Source organism: Corvus moneduloides, chromosome 17 (assembly GCF_009650955.1).
Source record: "Corvus moneduloides isolate bCorMon1 chromosome 17, bCorMon1.pri, whole genome shotgun sequence".
Taxonomy (NCBI): domain Eukaryota; kingdom Metazoa; phylum Chordata; class Aves; order Passeriformes; family Corvidae; genus Corvus; species Corvus moneduloides.
The window spans coordinates 13,153,231-13,172,148 of NC_045492.1; the positions used below are offsets into that span (position 1 = coordinate 13,153,231).

General features: G+C 46.2%; 1 protein-coding gene across 6 annotated transcripts in view; it reads left to right on the top strand.

Annotated features, from left to right (window-relative positions):
- The first annotated feature begins 4,487 nt into the window (after positions 1–4,487).
- Positions 4,488–18,918, top strand: part of BCAS1 (breast carcinoma amplified sequence 1) — a 36,078-nt gene continuing 21,647 nt past the window's right edge. For 3 of the 6 annotated variants that reach the window (XM_032127159.1, XM_032127161.1, XM_032127164.1), the window contains exons 1-5: positions 8,000–8,073; positions 8,165–8,246; positions 12,570–13,096; positions 17,851–18,003; positions 18,509–18,553. In XM_032127159.1, coding sequence (XP_031983050.1) covers positions 8,005–8,073; positions 8,165–8,246; positions 12,570–13,096; positions 17,851–18,003; positions 18,509–18,553 — 876 coding nt within the window. In that variant the 5' untranslated portion in view covers positions 8,000–8,004. Of the gene's footprint in view, positions 4,583–7,999; positions 8,074–8,164; positions 8,247–11,297; positions 11,332–12,569; positions 13,097–17,850; positions 18,004–18,508; positions 18,554–18,918 lie in introns of those variants that run through there. The other 3 variants (XM_032127163.1, XM_032127160.1, XM_032127162.1) reach the window with 3 other exon arrangements.

The following is an 18,918-nucleotide window of genomic DNA, read 5'->3' on the forward strand; positions in this document are numbered from 1 at the left end:
CTAGACCTGATCCACGTGGATCAAACACCCCCCAAAAATCATCACTTCTCTTTCCCTGCTGCTGCTGCAGGTCCCTGCTCATGTGCCTGGTACTTCCTGACTAAAGGCAGGAATTAAATACAGAATTTACAATAAGACTTTTTTCGCTGCTTTTTCATTTTAGTAACCCCAGCTCCTCAAATTTTCCATATTTCAGGCTTGGGAAGGGGAAAAGTGAAGCACTGACGGGGAAAGCAGAGCCAGGGGGCTTCAAAGCTGAGCCAGCTGGGGAAAGTCATGACCCAGGCTGTGCAGAAGCTGCATGAAGGAAGTGAATATTTAACATAGTGTTGTTATCATCGCTGCATATTTGATAGAGACTTAAAATGCTCATACAGGAGAATGATTGTGGTTCAAATGCCTGTTCCACCCACTGAGGCACCATGTCTACAATAACTCTCTGTTTCAATCCTGACACAGGAACATTTTATCTGTTCTAGAAGCTCCCACATGGAGAAATAGCTGGTGTGGAGTCTGTAATTCTCCTTCTTTAAAAATAAAGAATAGTGACAGCAGGAACTTGGGGGATTTTTGTGATGGGGGAAGAAGAGACAGTCAGAGATCAGCAGCTCCCTTCCTACATCAACACTGTGAGTCACAGTCTGCAGAAACTCGAGGCTGAAATATCACTTGCAAAATGCTGTTCAGGCTCTCTCTGGGGAGCAGAACGAGGGAGTGTTTCCCATTGAGCTCCAGCTGGAGTGTGTGAGCCAGAGGCTGCTCCCACACCAGTGAGGATCTGCTGGGATTCCTCTGCGTTTGGTGGAGCTGTTGCAGAGCCAGACCACAGGAACAGGCTGCAGCCTCACTCAGGGCTAGGGGAAGCATGGGAATGATTAGAGATGATGCTGCTTCCCCAGAGCTCCCTGCACTGCAGCAATTATTCTCTCCTTTTCATTACCCAGTCAGACCACATTGGCGGAACACAAGACAGATTCAGCCATTAATGGGAACTCCGTAAGAGACAGCGGGGAAATCCGACTTGCTGAAAACATAACTCTGGGCAATCACCAGGAACCACCAACTGTAAAGGAGCCAGATCCAATAAAGCTTAGAACTTAAGCAGAACTTAAGCAGAAACAGTTTTCCCTGGAGCTCTGAGCCAGGCTTTTCAGGTTTGCAGGAACACGAGTTCAGATGTGCTTTCCTCTCTCAGTTCAAGGCAGCACCTGCTCCCCCACAGAGGGGATGTTTGTGGTGCTGGGGTGATGGGGGTGACTTCACCTCTGCGCCAGCTTTCCAGCTGTCCCAAGGATTATGGATTTCATAATGGAGATCAGGAATTTAGGAGTGCCAGCGCCTTATTTTGGGGTCTGTCAGATGCAGAAGCCCCAGATGTGTAACAACATCAGTCACTGCACTGCCTCTGATTTTTCGGAAGCCTACTTACATTGAACTGCCCGTGTGGACCTCAGAGGTGTCACTGAGTGTTTTAGGAATGCAGGTTCCATGTGAAGAACCAAACCCTGTGGATCTCAGAGGCCCAGGGGCTGGGCTGGCTCTGGGATTCAGGTGGCTCCCACAGCTCTCCCCGCCTGGGATCCAGGATCCATCAATCCATGCAAATGCTGGGTTCTCTCACCTGTAAGAGTCCATCATTCACTCCATCCATCCTCTTGGGAGCGAAGCAGCAAAACTGACTCAAATCCTCATTTATATTTTGTTCCAAACCATCAGAATTCCACTGGAGTTATGCCCAATTTTCCTTTTTGCTCAGCTGTTCTCCTGCAGGTTCCTTCTCTCCTCCCTTTCTCCTGCTGCCAGGGAGGTTTTGCTGCTCATCCCTTGTGCTCTGCTGAATAAACCTTGACAGCAGCAGCCAGATGGAAACCCTCACCTTGAATTCACACATCAGCCCCTCTCTGGACCACGTGTGGCAAGAGCAGATGCAGATATAGAGCAGCAGTCATCTGCTCCTCGATTGTCAATATTTGAATGCTCTTGGCTCTTGTTCTGGACAGTAATAAAAGAAGCTGGTTAATCATTTGTAATTGTTGGGAGCTCTGTGCCATTAATGAACAGGAAGTTTTATGCAGCTGTCAGATGCACAAGCCGAGCATTTCCTGCAGGGGAGGAAGATTTATTTGGTGACAGTTTCATTGGAGATTTTTAGAAAGAGAAAATAGCATTTTGATTGGTGAAAAATCATGAAAGCAGCACAGTTTCCTGTGCTTTGGAGAAGATTCTCTGTGGCTGCTAAATAATTCCCAGTTTGGCAAAACAAAACTCACCGTGTGCCCCTCTGGGCTGTCCTTGGTGAAAACATGGGATGGCTTTGAAATGACTGGAAAAGAATGTTAAAGAGTTGAAAGACACCTCAAAGAATGGATGGTTAATTGTCCATTAGGACCACACAACTGGGAAAAATTAATCAGGATAAACCTCACTGTGATGGCTCAGTTCAAGGAAAAGTCTTTTTTTGAGGCAAAGAAGGACTGTTATTCTTATATTCACAGGTGAAGTATATGATAATCCAAATTACTTCCTTCATGATGAATATTAAGGTTTTAAAGCTGAATTTGAAGACATTTAAGGAGCAAATCGACCAATGGAAAGCAAAACAGGGTGCAAACTTACAGTGAATTTAATGACCTTCTCCTACAGAAATGAAGCATTCCAGAATTAAATATTTGCATTTTGCATTTCAAAATCACTTTGAGATAATATTTTAACCTGAGGAGAAAGACCAAAAAATAAAAATAAAAATTAGCCCAGCACTATTGCACAGTGAGTGCTTTCACAGCCAGGCTGGGATTCTGTGCCTTAGCCCAGGATGAGCCATCCGGAGACCATTCCCAAATCACATTCCGTCTCTGGATGGGATTTTAAGACTGAAATTGAGGGATGCCATCCAAGCAGGCAGGGATTTACACCAAGCACAAAATGAGAAAGATGCTTGAGCCAGTGCTGGAAGGAATGAGGGAGTCAGGATATCCCTCCCTGCCCACGCGCTGCTGGGGTGCTGGGTGCAGATTCCTGCTCTGTTTCCATCCTTGCAGGTTCCTCATCATCCCCTGACACCCTCCACAGCCAGCAAAACCCTTGGGACAGATCTGTTTTCCTTTCCTTATCAGGGCTAGGAACAGAATTGTACCCAAACCCATAAAGCAACACCGAAATAAAAGTGGCAGCTGGATGATGCAAGGGAGTCAGTCCCGGGGTTTGCGATGGTGTTCCTTTCAAGCAGTAAAATAAGGAATTTTTTTCTTGGTATTTTGACTGCCTGCGGAAACCTCACCTTCCAAAGCCAGATTTTACTGCCTGAGGTGCTGTGAAAATTCAGAACAAAAGGCTCTCCCTGCTGCAGACACCCCCAGTGTGAGCGTGGGCTCCGTGACTCACCTGAGGGAGCAGCGAATCGTGACAGGGGGTTTAAAATATCAGCACTTAGTCAGTCTGCACACTCTGCAGGGGCTTAGGAACCACTCTGACTACAGCAAACCATCGTGCCACTAAAAGAACTTTGCTGTTTTGTCCCATTTTGGGAGAAGCCCGTGTTGGGAAGGGGTTTGTAGGTGTCCAGCACAGTGCCACCATTCCCAAATGCGGTGTGGTGAGGGGCTGCCCCAGAGCCACGGATCAGGAGCGCCCTGGGCAGGTTTGGGTGGCCAGAGAGCTCAGAACAGAAGGCGCCTGGAGAGGGCTGGGGAGGGGCACGGGGCTGCTCCACCCCGGCTGTGTTTGCACCCAGTGTTTGTGAGCACTCCCTGGGCTGATTGCGGGGCAGAGCAGGGGCAGGGGCAGGGGCAGGGGCAGGGGCAGAGCTGTCGGGGCTGGGTGAGCAGCACCTCACCTGTCCCAGCTCTGGCTCCCAGAGACTGTCCCGGCCCCTTTCCCCCAGGTAACGCCTTCGTATCCTTCCCTAATGTGTGGCTGCTGCTGGTTTGGCTTTTCCTGGGTTTTGCTTTTGTAAAAGCATTTTTTTGCACTTTTTGCATTTGCTTTTTGCTGCTCTGCTCCAGCAGTCCTGCCTGTGCTCTCCTGCTCAAGGATCTTGGAGGCTCCTGCAAGTCTTGTTTTCTTTATTTGGGGGTTCAAAGCACCTGCTCTGCCTGTTCCCTCGCAGTACCCTGGCTTTTTCTGCTCGAGGAGAGCAGAAGGGGAAGCTCAGCTTTGTGGCAGAGCCTTTCCCCCAGCCAGGCTGGCACTGATTGTTCACCCTGTGCCATTGTGGAGCTGTCCCCTCCCTGAGAGCCCGGGGTGTGAATGTTTGAACTATTTTGCTTTTCCCACTCGGCTCCAGTGCGGAGTGGCTGAAAGAATTGTACAAAACTGTCCCAGGAGCTTTAAGGACTGTAACTCAGCATATCCTGGCTGCCCAGCCCCTGCCAGGCTGGATTCAAGGTGTTCCCGGGTGTTTCTTGTTTGCTGTAGGTGACTCATCCCAACCCTTCCTCCTCCTGCCCCTTCCCGCTGTCCCTTGTGTGCCCACTGCTCCTCTGCAGCCTCTGCCAGGCTCGGAGCCACCTGGCCCTGCTTCCATCATCCCCAGCAGGTGTCTGAGGCAGCTCTTCCTGCAGGACAAGGCAGAGCTGCACTCAAGGTAAGCAGAATTTCTAAACTCTGTCCTATTATCGGTCCTTTTTTCGCTCCAGGTCGATCAGAGCAGAAAATTCTGCTTTTCCAGCTGGACATGGCCATGTCCTCGAGCTCAGCTGGGTTCCAAGGGGCGGGAAAGTTGATTATTTTCTATGGTATTTAAATACAACATATGGCAAGCTTTAGTGAGGAACTAACTGCGGGCTTTTGGCATTAATAGACACAGGAAAATCGATTATTTTCCTTGGTATTTAAATACAACATATCGTACGTTTTAGTGAGGAATTAATTGCGGACTTTTGGCATTAATAGACACAGGTGATTGCAATATTCCAGGCTGGTCAATACATCAGAAAGGTGAAGCTTGGCCTTTAGCCAGAGTACTCTGCAGATCGCAGATTTTGCTATCATTTTCTCTCATATTTTCAAAGCTTTTACCACTCTGCCAGGACCAAACCAAAGATTTTTGAGAGAGAGAGAGAAAGGAGGATTTTCCCAAGCCTTGAACTTGGCACACCACAGTTCACATAACATTAAAACCAATTAAAAATACATCTTTTTCCTTCTGAATTATTTTCTGCTTTACAATGGAAGCAGTGAAGCATAACTTGGGAAAGGGATTGTTTCAGAGCTGTAGAAGCTGGTAGTTCATGTTCCTTTTGCAGTTGGGCTGCATTCCAGCTGGCCTGAGGGAGCCCCCCACGAGGAAAAGATCCTTGGAACTCAGTGAAAAACCTGCACCTAGAAAGGAAGCCTAAGGATGGGAATTACTGCAGCTCCTCCTGACTTTTAAGGGCTTTCTTCACATCTTGAAGAATGTTCTTGTATCAGAATGATCTCTTTTTCCCCTCTCAGTCCTCAAAATTTGTCTTGTCCCGATAAAAGTTGTCAAATTCTCTCTCACGATGTGAGGAAGAACTTCTTCCCATGGAGCCCTGGCACAGCTCCCGGGAGGATGTGGGTCCCAAACCCACCTGCAGGAGCTCCTGTGTCACTGCTCCAGGTGACCCTGCCTGGGCAGGGGTTGGTCTGGGTGATCTCCAGAGGTCCTTCCAACTAAATTATTCTATGATTCTGTGATTATCTAATTCACAAACACATTGGGAGAGCCCCTTTATTTTCCAGAAAACCTCTTTGCCTTCACTTTTAATAACTTCAGCTTCAAGGCATGGGATAGCAAACGAGAGAAAAATGGACTTGATCATATGAACAGAGGTGTGAGCACTTTGGGAAAAGCAGAACCATTCCATGGGAATGCCAGAGCTGGAATTTTTGTTTGCACAGCTCTGGAGCCACACTCGGGGACCATCAGCTGCCTCGGCAGCAGCGATTTGGAGCCGTGCTGGCAGAGCTGTGCCATCACCTGCTCGGCAGCTTGAGACGCCGCCAGCTCGATTCCATTTTCTGTGTTTGTAGCGCCACTGCTGCTGCTCGGCTTTGTCTGTAGGTGGCAGTGACCTGTCAGTTTTCTGTGGTACACGGCAGAAGCAGCACACGTGTATTTCGCATCTCATACAGCGCTTTGGGGTCGGAGGGACCTTAAAGCCCATCCAGTGCCACCCCCTGCCATGGCAGGGACACCTCCCACTGTCCCAGGCTGCTCCAAGCCCCAATGTCCAGCCTGGCCTTGGGCACTGCCAGGGATGGAGCAGCTGCTCTGTTCCATGTGCACAGTGGAGAGCTGAGTTTGGCGTTTTGGGATCACATATAGGATTGTGCAGCAAGTTCTCCCACTTTTAGCAAAAAAAGGCCTCTAGTTCCTGTCCATCTTTCTATGAGACAGTTCTTGTGAGTGAAAATATTTTGAAATTCCACACGGCCACTGTGTGTGTTTTATCTCAGCGAGAATTGTAAACTGGATTTTAGGAAATGGCTGAGCTCCCCTGGAGCGAAATCTGCCAGAGATCAGAGCCTGTGGTCCCTGCTCTGCATCAGCTCCAGACAACTCACTGGCTGTGAGGAAATCTGCATCAACGGGAAGCTGGAGGGGCTGAGAATCAGCTACAAATCATGGTTCAAATTTTAAAAAAGAGAGGAATTTGCTTCTCTCTCCCCCGACCCCAGATTTTACAGCAGATGTGAGAAAGGAAGGGAACCTGCAAATGCTCCATCCTCTGCCTGAGCTGTGCCCTGGCACAAACCAGGCCTTGGGAGTGCAGAACAAAAGCAAATCCTCCAGATCCAAGCACACACTAAATTTACCATCGAGACCGAGCAGCAGGGCTTGAATCTTGTTTTTTCTCCTGTCATAGGATAACCCTGGAAGTTGCCAGGAAACAGAATCCCAGAGCAAGGACAAGAGGCCTTTGTCCATCCACGGGGAGGCACTGGCTGTTTTCCACCCCAAATCAGAACTTCTGATTTATGCTGGGAATATCAGCTGGGGAGATAAAATCCCTGTGAAATCCCTCAGCAAACAGAGCAGAGCCATGGGTTGTGGCTGAGAGCTGACCCCGCTCTCCCATTCCATTCCTAGGGAATGTGATTTACTAAAACTAAAGTTTTCCTTTTTTCTGAGAGCTACAGTGGTTTAATTAAATTTAATATAATTTATTTAAAGGAGGTGTTCTCCTCCATTCTTTGCAGCTTCACTGATTCACACAGGCAGAAAGCAGAGCAATAATAAATTTGGGAGCCGTGGTGGCTGTGCAGGACATCCCAAAGGATGAGCACAGCTCCAGCCCTCCTCTCTTTGGACACCTGCCTCTCTCCAGGCATGGCTCAGGAGACTTTTTCCTCACTGTTTATTTGTGTAGCTTTAACAGCAAAGACACATTTATATCCTGTCTATAGGAACTCCCCTCTTCACTTGGGTCTGCTTTGCCCTTCCACCATTTTCAGGGGGTGTTTGGCCCCAAAGAATTTACAGAGCAAGCTCAAAGCATACATAAAGGTATTTTTAACTAAGGGGAAAAGAAAAACAAAACAAAACCCCCAGAAGATTTATGTGAACTTGTACACAAGCTACAGTTTAGAGTTTCCATGTGTGGTTCCTTTCCATGCTGCCCCTTTTCTTTCTCTCTGCCTTTTTATTAAATAAAAGCCAAACCAAAATACACAAGCTGCTGTAATTGATGCACAGGTTTTATCCTCATTCTGCTGCTGACTCCATGCTGCTCTCTCCTGAGCCCCAAGGCATGCTGCAGGTGTGACTGCAGCCAGTTTGCCTCCACAAACAAGAAAAGTTTGTTGGTTTGTGGCGTTTTTGGGGAGCAGCTGTGAGCCCTGAGCACAGGGGGGTTGAGGCAGACTGGTTGGGGCAGGCTGAGGATGGGGCAGGTGCCTTGGGAAGGCAGGTGGGGCTTCTTTGGGATTTTAACAGCCTGTCCCATTGGCTGTCTCTCAACTAGAACTGGGCAGTGAATTCATGTCGATGACAGAGAAAGGGTTATTTGGGGTCTTTGTCTCCTCCACCTCACAGGAGTGATGGGGAATACCCTGAGTGTGCCGGAGGAAGCTGAGGATGACAACACCTGCACAGTGAAGAGTTACCAGGTGAGCAACCCCGCTCTCACCTCCCCTGGCTGCTGCCAGTACAATATTCAACCCCCTGATGTCCTAAAAACTCTGTTCTCTGTTATTTCAGCCTCTCTCCGAGTCTCCTGACAGCACTAAAAATGGCTCTGTGGTGTTTGCTCCGAGCCCTCCCCCGGCAGTGAACGGCGAAGGTATGGGCTGGGACAGGGGGTTGGGTGTGCCCTGAGGGAGCTTTGTACTGTACAGTAAATATCAATGCACGGCTTGGAATTAGGGGATGAGCCCAGGTTCTGGCTCCTCCTTGTAAGTGGGGTTCTACAGAAGCTGGAAAGTTTAAATGCAACAAAGAGAAAAATAAGGAATTCCTGCTGAGAAATTCAACGCTGAAAAAAATACTTTGTTATTCATTGTTAAGAGAACCCTCTCAGTCTGTCACAGGCACTCGAAATATCTAAATTTAGGTAAAAATTACCAAAGGCTGGTATGTGGATATGCAGATGGTTTCGATAACAGCTCAATCCCTGTTCCATGGCCCAAATTTCCCAGTGCCATCGCACTATAAGTCATTTTCAGCAGTTGCCTGCCAGCAAAGCCTCTCTCTGTGTGTTTTTCCTGGTGTAAGCCAGCAGAGTTCTGAGGAGTAAATAAAAGCCAGATGATGTGCTCTGCCTGAAGACCTAGCAAATACACGTACATTTTACTCCTCGTAGGTAAAATGAAGCATATGGGACTGTTTTCCTTAAATGGATTACCTAATTAATGTAATTGCTAAATCAGTTTAAGTGGCAAGTTGAAAAATTAGATGGTTCTATGTAGGTGTTTCTTGTATTTTAACTTTATTCCTCTTTGAAAAGCAGTTAAAATCATTGAGATACAATTGAAATCTCCATGTTTGTGCAATGTAATCAAGGTCTTGGTGGAATAAAAGTGATAGAAGTCATTACTATGGAAAACATGGTAGTGTTTCTAAAATGAAATACTGCAACAAATAGCATTTTTGGGGTCTAAAGTGAGGATTTTTGGGGGAGCCAGAGCTGAAAAAAGGGAACCTTTTTGTACTTTCAGTAACAAAAGTACTTGGGGGAGCAACAGGTGATGGAGGGGAAGGCCAGAACTGGAAGTTTTCTGTCTCTAACTTGCACTACAAGGAGCAGAAATGCAGGACAAAACAGGAACAATTCCATGCAGGGTTTGGGTGGTAATTACATGCAGATTGAAACAATGACCTGCTCCTAAAAAGAACAACAAAGGAGTTAAAAAGATTACAAATGGAGAAAAGTTGAGTGAAGATGCAGCTCCTTTGTCCCAGAGGATAAATCCCATTCAGCAAATCCTGCTAGCAGCCAGAACCCAACAGAAATCCTGATTGCAGCAGCTCTGTGTGCCCCTAAGACCTGAAATGTGAAGTATTTCAGGTGTGTTTTGTGTTTTTAGAGAATGATCATTGCTATTCTTGCTGCTGGCTCCTCTCCCCCGTTTCCATTCATTTCAGGACATCTGTAGGTAAATAACAATGCAAGTTAAATTAGGGAAACAAGATGATTCTTGGAGCATAAACTTTATTTGCACTGAATAGTGGAGATGGCAAAAGGATATCAGTGAGTTCCTTATCTTTTTAAAAGACAGGGAGAATGTTTTATTTGGGATTAGTATTTTCTGCAGGAATTCATTCAGGGCTGTTGTACCCTGTACTCGCCTGCTCTGCTGCAATTCTTGGTGCCAAATGTTGCCTTGTAGCCCTTAATGGTTTCTCCATGGCCATTAAAATCTATTTTCTCCACAATTATCTGAACACCAGGGGAGAAAAAAAAAGTGCTGTGTGACTCTAATTCCATGGCTAAGCAAAACATTTGTTTGTGGCTGGCTTGTACTCAAAACAGAGGAATGAGATGAGCTTTAAAGTCCCTTCCAACCCAAACCTTTCCACGATTCTGTGATATTGCATTAACCATTACTCTTCTCCATACAGTTTTTCTTAAGTCAAGGAAAAAATATTGGTCTAATCTGCCAAATTCCAGAAAAAAAAAAAATCTCCTTGAATGTGTTCCTACAGAAGAGGGACTTTGTGTAGCCTCAAACTTTCCTTTTTAACACACCCTGATGAAGGGAAGGGGAAAGAGAGACAAATCTTCTGCAGTGTGACTGTCTTTTGTTAAAGAGTTGAAAGGCAAATGCCCGAGCAGGAGCAGCCTGAGCTGCAGTCTGTAAATTGTGTATTGATTTTCACTTCAGAGCAGCTTTGAATCTCAGTCACAAAGAGCAGCTTTGATCTGCTCGCAGACCTGGCCTAGAATTTGGGAGGTTCTGCTTATCTTTGTGATTCTGCCTCTGGACTGAGGAATAAATCAGGAAAACCACGGCACTTCTGTGTCTTTAAAAACAAAGATATCACGCACTTTTCACCCAAATACTGGGATTTCAAGGCTTTTCTCCCTCAGTTTGCTGTGCCTGTTCAGTGCAGCCCAGCCCAGCCGTGTCCCACGGGTGGTGGGATCTGCTCTGCCTCTGTCAGAGCAGCCTTTCCTTGGAGCAGCTGGAGCTGTCCTGACATAGCACACACACAGCAGAGCCCATGGCAGTGACATTTGCCAGGGCTTCCATTCCTTCCATGATAATTAGAGATAAAAGGAGCTCCATAGGTTCATGAGCTGCTACTTGTTTAGCTGGTTTTCTTAATGATGAGCTTATATCCCTATTTTTATGCTGAAGACAGTTTTCCTGTGGTTCATCTGTTATCTGTTACATAAAGCAGAAGTTCAGCATCTATCACAATTCTTTTCCAATAGATATTGTTTCTCCTTTCTTTAGCTGAGGAAGGGTTTTTGATTTTTGCTTCCTTCCTGAGTTTCCAACTATAATTAGAAGTTCTTTTTCAAACATTACTACAGGAGGCTCAGGAAACTACAACCTAGTGGCCCCAGCTGAGTACCTAAATAAGTGCTGGAATAGCTGGTAATTTGTACTTTTGCTTTTCCTGTCAGGGCATTGAAATTGAAATAGGTGCTTGTGAAATATCACAGGAGGATATTGCTGGCCAAGGATTTTTGCCAGGGGAGTTGTTTCCTTACAGGAACAGCAGTAGAGAGAATCCAGGGAAAGAAACTGGAAATCTCTGTCTGTCCAGAACAGGTTGTGCTGAGGAGCTCTGGCCACTCTGCCCAGAAGCTGGGGCAATTTTGCTGTGAAAAGCCAAGGAATAGCCCTGAAAACGGGGATCTAAAATGGTTCTGTTTTCCTAATCTCAAAGAATTTAACCAATGAATCTGAGCACTGAAGGTATGTGTTGTGTGCAAGATGTGTTTCAGTCAGGGTTTTCTGGTATCTTGGGTTTTCTTTCTCTTAAAAGAAAATGTGAAAGGCATAATATTGACTAGACTATTACAATTATAATTTGAAATAATTTCAATTTTGCATTGAAACTGACAATTTTGCCGTTCTAATTCAGCAAGTCGTTTTGAGCCTGTCAGTTTTTCACAGTTATAATTAAATAGATCTAAATTCATCCTTGAAATGTGGCAATGATTGACAGGGAAATGAGATCCATATTCCAGCCCAAGTAGGAAAGAGAAGCTGAAGCTCAGGGGGAGCTATAAAGTTTACCTCTCAACAAGACCCTTTTTTTTTGGGGTTTCACACTACATCATCTGTGCAGCCACAGAACAGATCCAAGCAAGATTATTTTTCTTTTGTCTCTTGTTTCTTTTGTCTTCTGTAAACAGGAGCTGCCTTTTCCTGTCTGTGAATCCCATACTGGGGATTTTCACCTCAGCTATGGTATCAAAGCACCATTGTCTTATAAAATCATAAAATACACTATTCAAATGAAAGATTTTTCTCACCTAAAGGTGTGATGGTCACGTGTGTACACACGGAATGATTTGTGTGAATTTTGGGGGGGGGGAAATGTGACTCTGAACCACAGCTTGGAGGTCAAGACAGTCAGAAATGTAAGGATAAGAAACCCAGCTTGGATATGATTTATAAGTATTCAGATCAGGCTTAAAATAACCCGCAGGCAAAGGAGAAATACAGGTAGGAGCTGCACTGTGGAGAGCAGGCAGCAAGGCAAGGAAAAATGAGCGAAATCAGTTCTGACTGCACAGCCCTGCTGGGAGTTCGGCGAGCCAGGAAATGGGATCAATCCTGCTGGTTTCCAGTCTTTTTGTTTCTTTAGCTTTGACAGAAGAGTGGGTAATATATTGATATGTAACTGTCTCGAGTTTTACTGGGGTTTTTTTTTGCCTATCACTCACTTTAATTTGCTGTCCACTGGGCTAAGTAGTGACAAACGGGGCTGGTATCTGACTTTGGCAGCTGCGAGGGGGTTTGCAGAGGGTAAAATTTGCACTGATTCAGTGAGGGGTGGCAGGGAAGCAAAGAGCAGCTCTGGGGGATGAGCAGCAGCACCGGGGTCCCTCTGTGCGCCCCTGCGCGGCTCAGAACCGGCTCATCACAGCCGTGATTAACGGTGCCCCATTCCTGTGGGATAATTCCCGTTTATCCCTCTGTTCCAGCGGATGCCAAGGCGGGTGCTGGACGGGATAATGCGGCCATTTCTTCGGCGGAGACAACGGAGCAGAGCCCCGCTGCCCGGGCGGGCGGGCAGAGCCGCGGGAGCGCTGCCAGGAGGGCTCTGCCAGCTGCCAGGCCCCGCTCTGTGCTCGCCTTTCCCTGGGCTGTACCAGGGCGTTCTGAGGAGCCAGCGGCGGCTCCAGCCCCCGGAGCAGAGAGCCTTGATGCCACCGGGCTGAACAAAGCCCCAAGTGAGGGCACACAGGGGCCCGGGGCAGCTGCGCCCCAGGAGGGAACCCATAAAAACCTGGGCCAGGCCCCGCTCCAGGACATCGAGCTCACGGGGACACCTGAGGGACAGGATGTGGCCGCCCCAAAGCCCAAACATGTGACCCTCTTCGACAGGATCTTCAGGCTGGAGAAGGGCAAGGAGAGGACACAAGGTGACCCTCAGGAGGGAAGGCAGGGGTTGGACGTTCCCAACGGGAGCATCACGGCTGGCACACCCAACGGGGTCCCGCTGGGCAAGGCAAGTGCTTCCCCAGAATATCCACTGATTCCATTTTCACTAGTGAAACCTCGTGGGAATGTAACAGAGTGGGATAACTCCATGTGGGGGTGGGAATGGACTAATGTTACCCTTAAAATGACCACAGTTGGGGTGGCTGGACAGAGGTGTGGGAGAGGAACCTGTGGCCGTGGGGTGAAGCTCTGTCTCAAAACACAATCCTGGCACTGACCTCCAGTTTAATTTAATTTATACTTCCCTGAAAGGTTTGGGCAAGACAGCTCCAATTGCCAGGAGGAACAGCTGCCAGATGCAAATAAAAGCAAAAGCACCTGAAACTAAAATTGTTTCTTGTGCTTTAAGACCTTGGAGTTGGACATGGGATGGTTTTTTAAAAGTTCTTTGGTGTGTTTTATGCCATTCTTAAAATAGTCCCACTTCCTGAGCAATAGCAGCTGGACACCCTATTCATCAAAATAAGGAATATTATGCAGCAGTAATTTTTGTACTCCTGCCTGTTGTGATTTTTTTAGTCAAGGAAATGTCCATTAGAATAGATTTTACAGGATGAGAATGTGATATAAGAAACTATGGATCTTGCCTGAAGAGCATTCTGGTCAAGTTAATGCGAGTTTAGGTTTTGCCCTTCCTGCCAAGTCTGATGTCAGCAAAGGCACTATAGGATTAATTTTTAGGTAATTAACTACTGAACAAGCCTATCCCCTGGATGGGAATAATGCTGTAACTCTTAGTTCTGCTGAGAGGTGGAATACAGGAATTGGTGATCGAGTTCAAACCCTGTCCAATGTCAGGAGCAGGAGGGAAAACCGATGTGTAAATACCATTTTAATAACAACTGCTTGTTTTGGGCAGGTTGGGCTTACAAATAAGATTGTGATCACTGATGCTTTGGGTAGTGTTGAACTTAACTTGTGAGATACTCACTGCTTACACTGCCAGCATTGCAAGTTGTCCCAAAAGTCTTTTATTTTTAATCTACTTTGTCTTCTCTATCTTAGACCTTCTCAAATTTACATTTCTTGTAAAAAGTTACACATTGTGTAATATTTTTCTGAGGGTTCATTTTTAAGAAAAATCGGCCGCATTTTCCACCCCTGCCCTTCAGGAGTGCTCCCATCGCTGGTGTTTCGGACACCTCTGGATGCACGTTAAAGAATCCATGAAGGCGTCCAGCACCTAGGCAGGACAGGGTGGATCATTTGGAATGAATCCTCAGTTCAGGCCAGGCTGGCACTTCTGTGTGTGGCCTCTTAGAATGAGAGAATTTAGAATTTCAACACCCCGAATTCCTGCAGATGTTTTTGACTGTCACACACGAGTCTTCCCCGTGGCTGGCAGGAATCGTCTCTTTTCCCACCAAATGCCACATTCTCATTTCCTATTTTGCTGTCGCTGCACTGCTTTCACTTTACAGAGTGGGGGAGGTCACAGTTGGTGCTGCTGAAGGAATGGTGTGAAAGTGGAAGGAAAGAACAATTTGGAGCCGTTTAAACTAAAATTCAGAGTTAAACACTGCTGGGAGCAAACAGTCCTGTTGAAAGATCAGATGAGGCAGTGCTGTAGGAGCAGGATCAGGGACAGAAGAGAACCTAAATCATTCTTGCAGTTCAAACAGCTCCTGGAAGCACTGCTCATCCAGATCACACTTTGTTATATCCATAACACCTGGATTTCTTATTAATTCCTACTGATTTGGAGTTCTGCTCCAGTCCCCTTGTACCCATGCACACCCTGGAGGTCCCCGATGGGAATAACCTGGAAATGCCAGGCACTGCTGAGCTGTGGGTGGTGTTTGGTCTGACTGGGAGTGTCTGCAGGATCCCAGCAGCTTTTGGCACTGGGAGCCTGCCTGAGAGCAGGTCTGCTTCTCAAAAATGCCTCTTCATCTGAGGTGTGTGCTTAAAGCTGCCCCATGGAAATCTTTGAGGACTCACAAAATCGGGGTTTGAGTCCCTCTGTGTAAATAAATGGCAGAATTGTATCACAGGGGAGAGGAATTTTAACCTTATGCTTGAATTTCTGGGCTATAATTTTGTGTTTGATTCTTCAGATATGAAAAGGAATATGTGGTGAAGGCAGAGAGGAGTTAAGCACCTTTTCTGTGGAAAATATATCAGCTAAACACTCCAGCGCGCTGCCAAATTTAGCTCAATCCCTAAAACAAAGGCTGTGGCTCTGCCTTGCAGCACAGTTGCCTTCTGTTCCCTCTGAAGTTCCAATTCTCCTGTAGGATGGGAGAATGACCAAGCCTAATTTAATTACTGTTACTGTAGTAACTACAAACTGGTACCAAATAATCATACTAAAAATCAAGATACTGCTGCCAACAGCTCCTTTTTCTCTCTCTCTCTCTCTCTTTTTTTCCCTTGTGGATTATGACTTGTAGTATCTGTAAATGCTAAAAGCAAAGCAAAGTTTCCCTGCACTGAGTGCCAAGACAAAACAAACAGCGTTGCTGGTGAGTAAGAGAGAGGCTCCACAGTTGTAGCTTAAGAGCTGCACAAACATTCTGTGTTTGCTGAGCCACTCTTTATTTTTGTGGTCTACAAAACTACATTCAGAGCACAGCATAATTAAAACAAGGGCAGAATTCATGAATTCGTGAAGCATTTACTATGTAAGCCAAAGAAAAGATAAATTATATGCCTGAAATGTTTCACTGAGCCATGATTCATGCAAACAAAAGTGCTGGCAGGAATACATTCTTTTGATATGTTTGGGGTGGTTTTTTTTCCTGATGACTGAACTGAAACGACAGTATATTTAAGGTGTTTATTACCCCCAAATTTAGCTTCTCAAAGACGTGAATTAAACATTTACATAGCATCTATTAACTTCTAATACTGCCCTTTTGTTATTCCTAGGGTTTCTTTCATTATTTGCCCCCGGGGCTTTGAGCAGGGAACTGCCACAGAGGCTTTTGTGGTGATTTTGTGGCTCTGGAAACGTGATCCTGTAGCGCTGTGCATTATCTGTGCCTGATTTCTGGGTTGATGGCCCGAGCCTGTGCTCCTCCTGCAGGAATATTCCCATGGGAGCACAGGATGGATCACAGCCCCCATCCCAGCCCAGATTTGAGTGTATCTCTGCAGCCAAGTGCAGCCTTGGCTTGGGAGTCATAGAGAGGGATCCTCGAGCAGTGCAGGGTCATTATGGGGCACATGTGAGCTGTGAGGTGGGAGTTCGGGATTTTGGGATGGCCCCAATTCTCAGGATCTGCAGTGGCTTTCTCTTCAGTGTGGCTTTGTCAGGGAGATGCCCTGGATCAGCCAGTGGTGCCAGAGGTGCTGCAAACAGCTGTGTGCAGCAAAGATCCTGCCTGCTGAAATGCATCCCAAAGCCAGGGCTTGGGTTTGTCTATAATTAGAAAAAAATGATTAAATCTGTTTATTTTTCTTGATAGCATCCAGCACTAAAGAGCTTGATGGCACCAAGCACTTGGGCTGTGAGCTGCTTTTGTTCAGCAGCACTTCTGCCCCCGCCTTGCCATGCCTCACTTGTCCCTCTCACACCTGGAGCAGAGCCAGCACTTTCCATGGGACCAGAGCTCTGCGGGTGCCACCCCTGGGCTGGCATGGCCACGCGTGTCCTGCATGGGACAGATTGTTCCTGGGGCCACTCTGGGACTGGCAGCTGCACAGAGCAGTGTTAGACCCTTCTCAATGGCCTGCTGAGCATTCCAGCAGTGCTGTGCTGCTTCCTGGGCCAGCTTGGAAAACTTGGTGGGTGGGGAACTACACAGAAGTCCCTTCTGGCATTTCAATGTATACTTTCACTGCCTGTGTTCTGTTAACACTGCCCACTCCACACCCAGCTGATCCCTCTGAAGCTTTAAAGCATTTAAAGTCAATTCCTTCCACTGGTGACATGAAGAAATCCATATTATACAATTGTTGTGGTATTTTAAGCACCCAGCACAGGGAAAGGTTCTTTAGAACACTTTTATTCTAATTTTTCCCACTAAAAAAAGCACTGAACTATAATGGACTGGTTTGGAAAAAGCCCTTTGATGTCACTTAGACACTCTTTGATGTCACTCTCACTTGTGTTGAGTTTTCCTGCGCAGGCTCAAGGCCAAGGTGGCCAGAGTGGCAGGTAAGTCCAGTGTGAGAGGTGCCAAAGTCTCCAAAACTGGTTCAATAAATTGGTTTTTTAGAACCAGACCCTTGTACAGGTGTCTAAACTGAAAACAAGTACCTTAAAATTACCTACTTGTGAGTGCCTGATCACTGGAAAACTCCCTTTGGGCTCTGGGAACTGCAATTCCATGAAGAGAAGAGGCAGCTCCATCTGGCTAAGGGGAACTACTTTGAGTTGTTGCCTTTTTCCTTCTTTTAATGTGTGCCATGTTTGTGTTTGATAGATAAAAATTATTCCTGGCATGGCAAAACAGAGAATCAGAAGCAATCTTTGTATGGTGCCCTCAGACACAGAACTGTCAGAGGCCAAAATCTCAGCATTTGCTCCCATTTTTCACAAGTTCAGCCATGAAAAGAGAAGAGTGGAGTTTGGGACTCACCCTGTGTTTGTTGTAGCTGAGAACAATGTTCCCCCAAGCAGCAGCAAGTGCTGAATCTCTGAGGAAAGAGGGAAAGGAGAGGCACAAGTGCTGGATTGTTCTGGACCCGTGGGCTGGACAGGAATGGTTGGAATTGCTATTCTGACTCTGAGCAACTCACAAAAGTCACTTTCGCATTCCACTGGAAATCAGGCAAGCTGGCACCGAGCAATCTCTGCCCCCTTTTTTTTTTTAGGAGATAGATGAGTGCACCCAAAAGGACCTTGGGCAGGACTCTGCAGGTGAACAGGGCCTGGCTGCTGCAGCACCTGGAAGGGCACAGGTAGAGCAGGACAGTCCCCAGGCAGCTGCAGGACAGGGCTCAGTCATGAGCTTCCTCAAAACACTGGTAAGTTCTGCCTCTCCTTTCCATCTCTTTTATGTTTAAATTGCTTCCAAAAATCCCCTGTGGGATTGAATAAATGGTATAAATAATGTAAAAATGTGTAAATAAATGTAAAATGTTCTCTGTCCTGGGCACTGGAGGAATGAGGTGAGAGGCTGTGGAACAGTGAAATGATCAAGTGAGTGCCCCCTGCTCTGCAAACTTCCACTTCTGCACACTCACAGATCTTTAACTGTCTCAAAGATCTTCTGCTTCATATTCATTTTGTGCCACCTCTAAAAGTTCATTTTTATTAATTGATTATAAGCTTGAATAGTAAATATTCGATCCAGGCATTTTTCACTTTAGCCACTTTACGCTTTTCTCAAGAAATATTTGCGTTATAAATTTTCCCACTTGAGGAAAGCAATATTTGTCTTTTCCTTTTGTGTAAATAAAAGCTGCTGATTTCAAACTTATCTTTTGAAAGACTGAGTTGAGTGACTGTTTTTCCTCAAATTCTTTTAAGGTCTCCCCAAGCAAAGCTGAAGCCAAAAGTGATTCTGAAGACAAGGTAGGCAATTCTTTTTACACTGCTCATTAGATGTTTTTCACACAGGGATTTCCTCTCCATTTTGTTGTTTTTCCCCAACTGATGTCACCATTTGAAGTAATTTAAAGTATTTTTCCCCTGGATAAAGTGGAAAGGAAGATGAGAATAAACAGTGCAATTCTTGATAGCATCTGTTGCAATCAAAATCCGTTGTGTTTTCTGCAAGCTTGGTGATGATGGGTGACACTTTTGGTTACTGCTCTGACTTGTCCTGACCTAAAACTTCAGATCACTGCAGTGAAAACTTCGAGTCCACAAAAAAACTCTGTTTGCTCACAGTTTTCCCTGTGCCATGAAAACAATTATGAAACCAAGAATAAACCCCT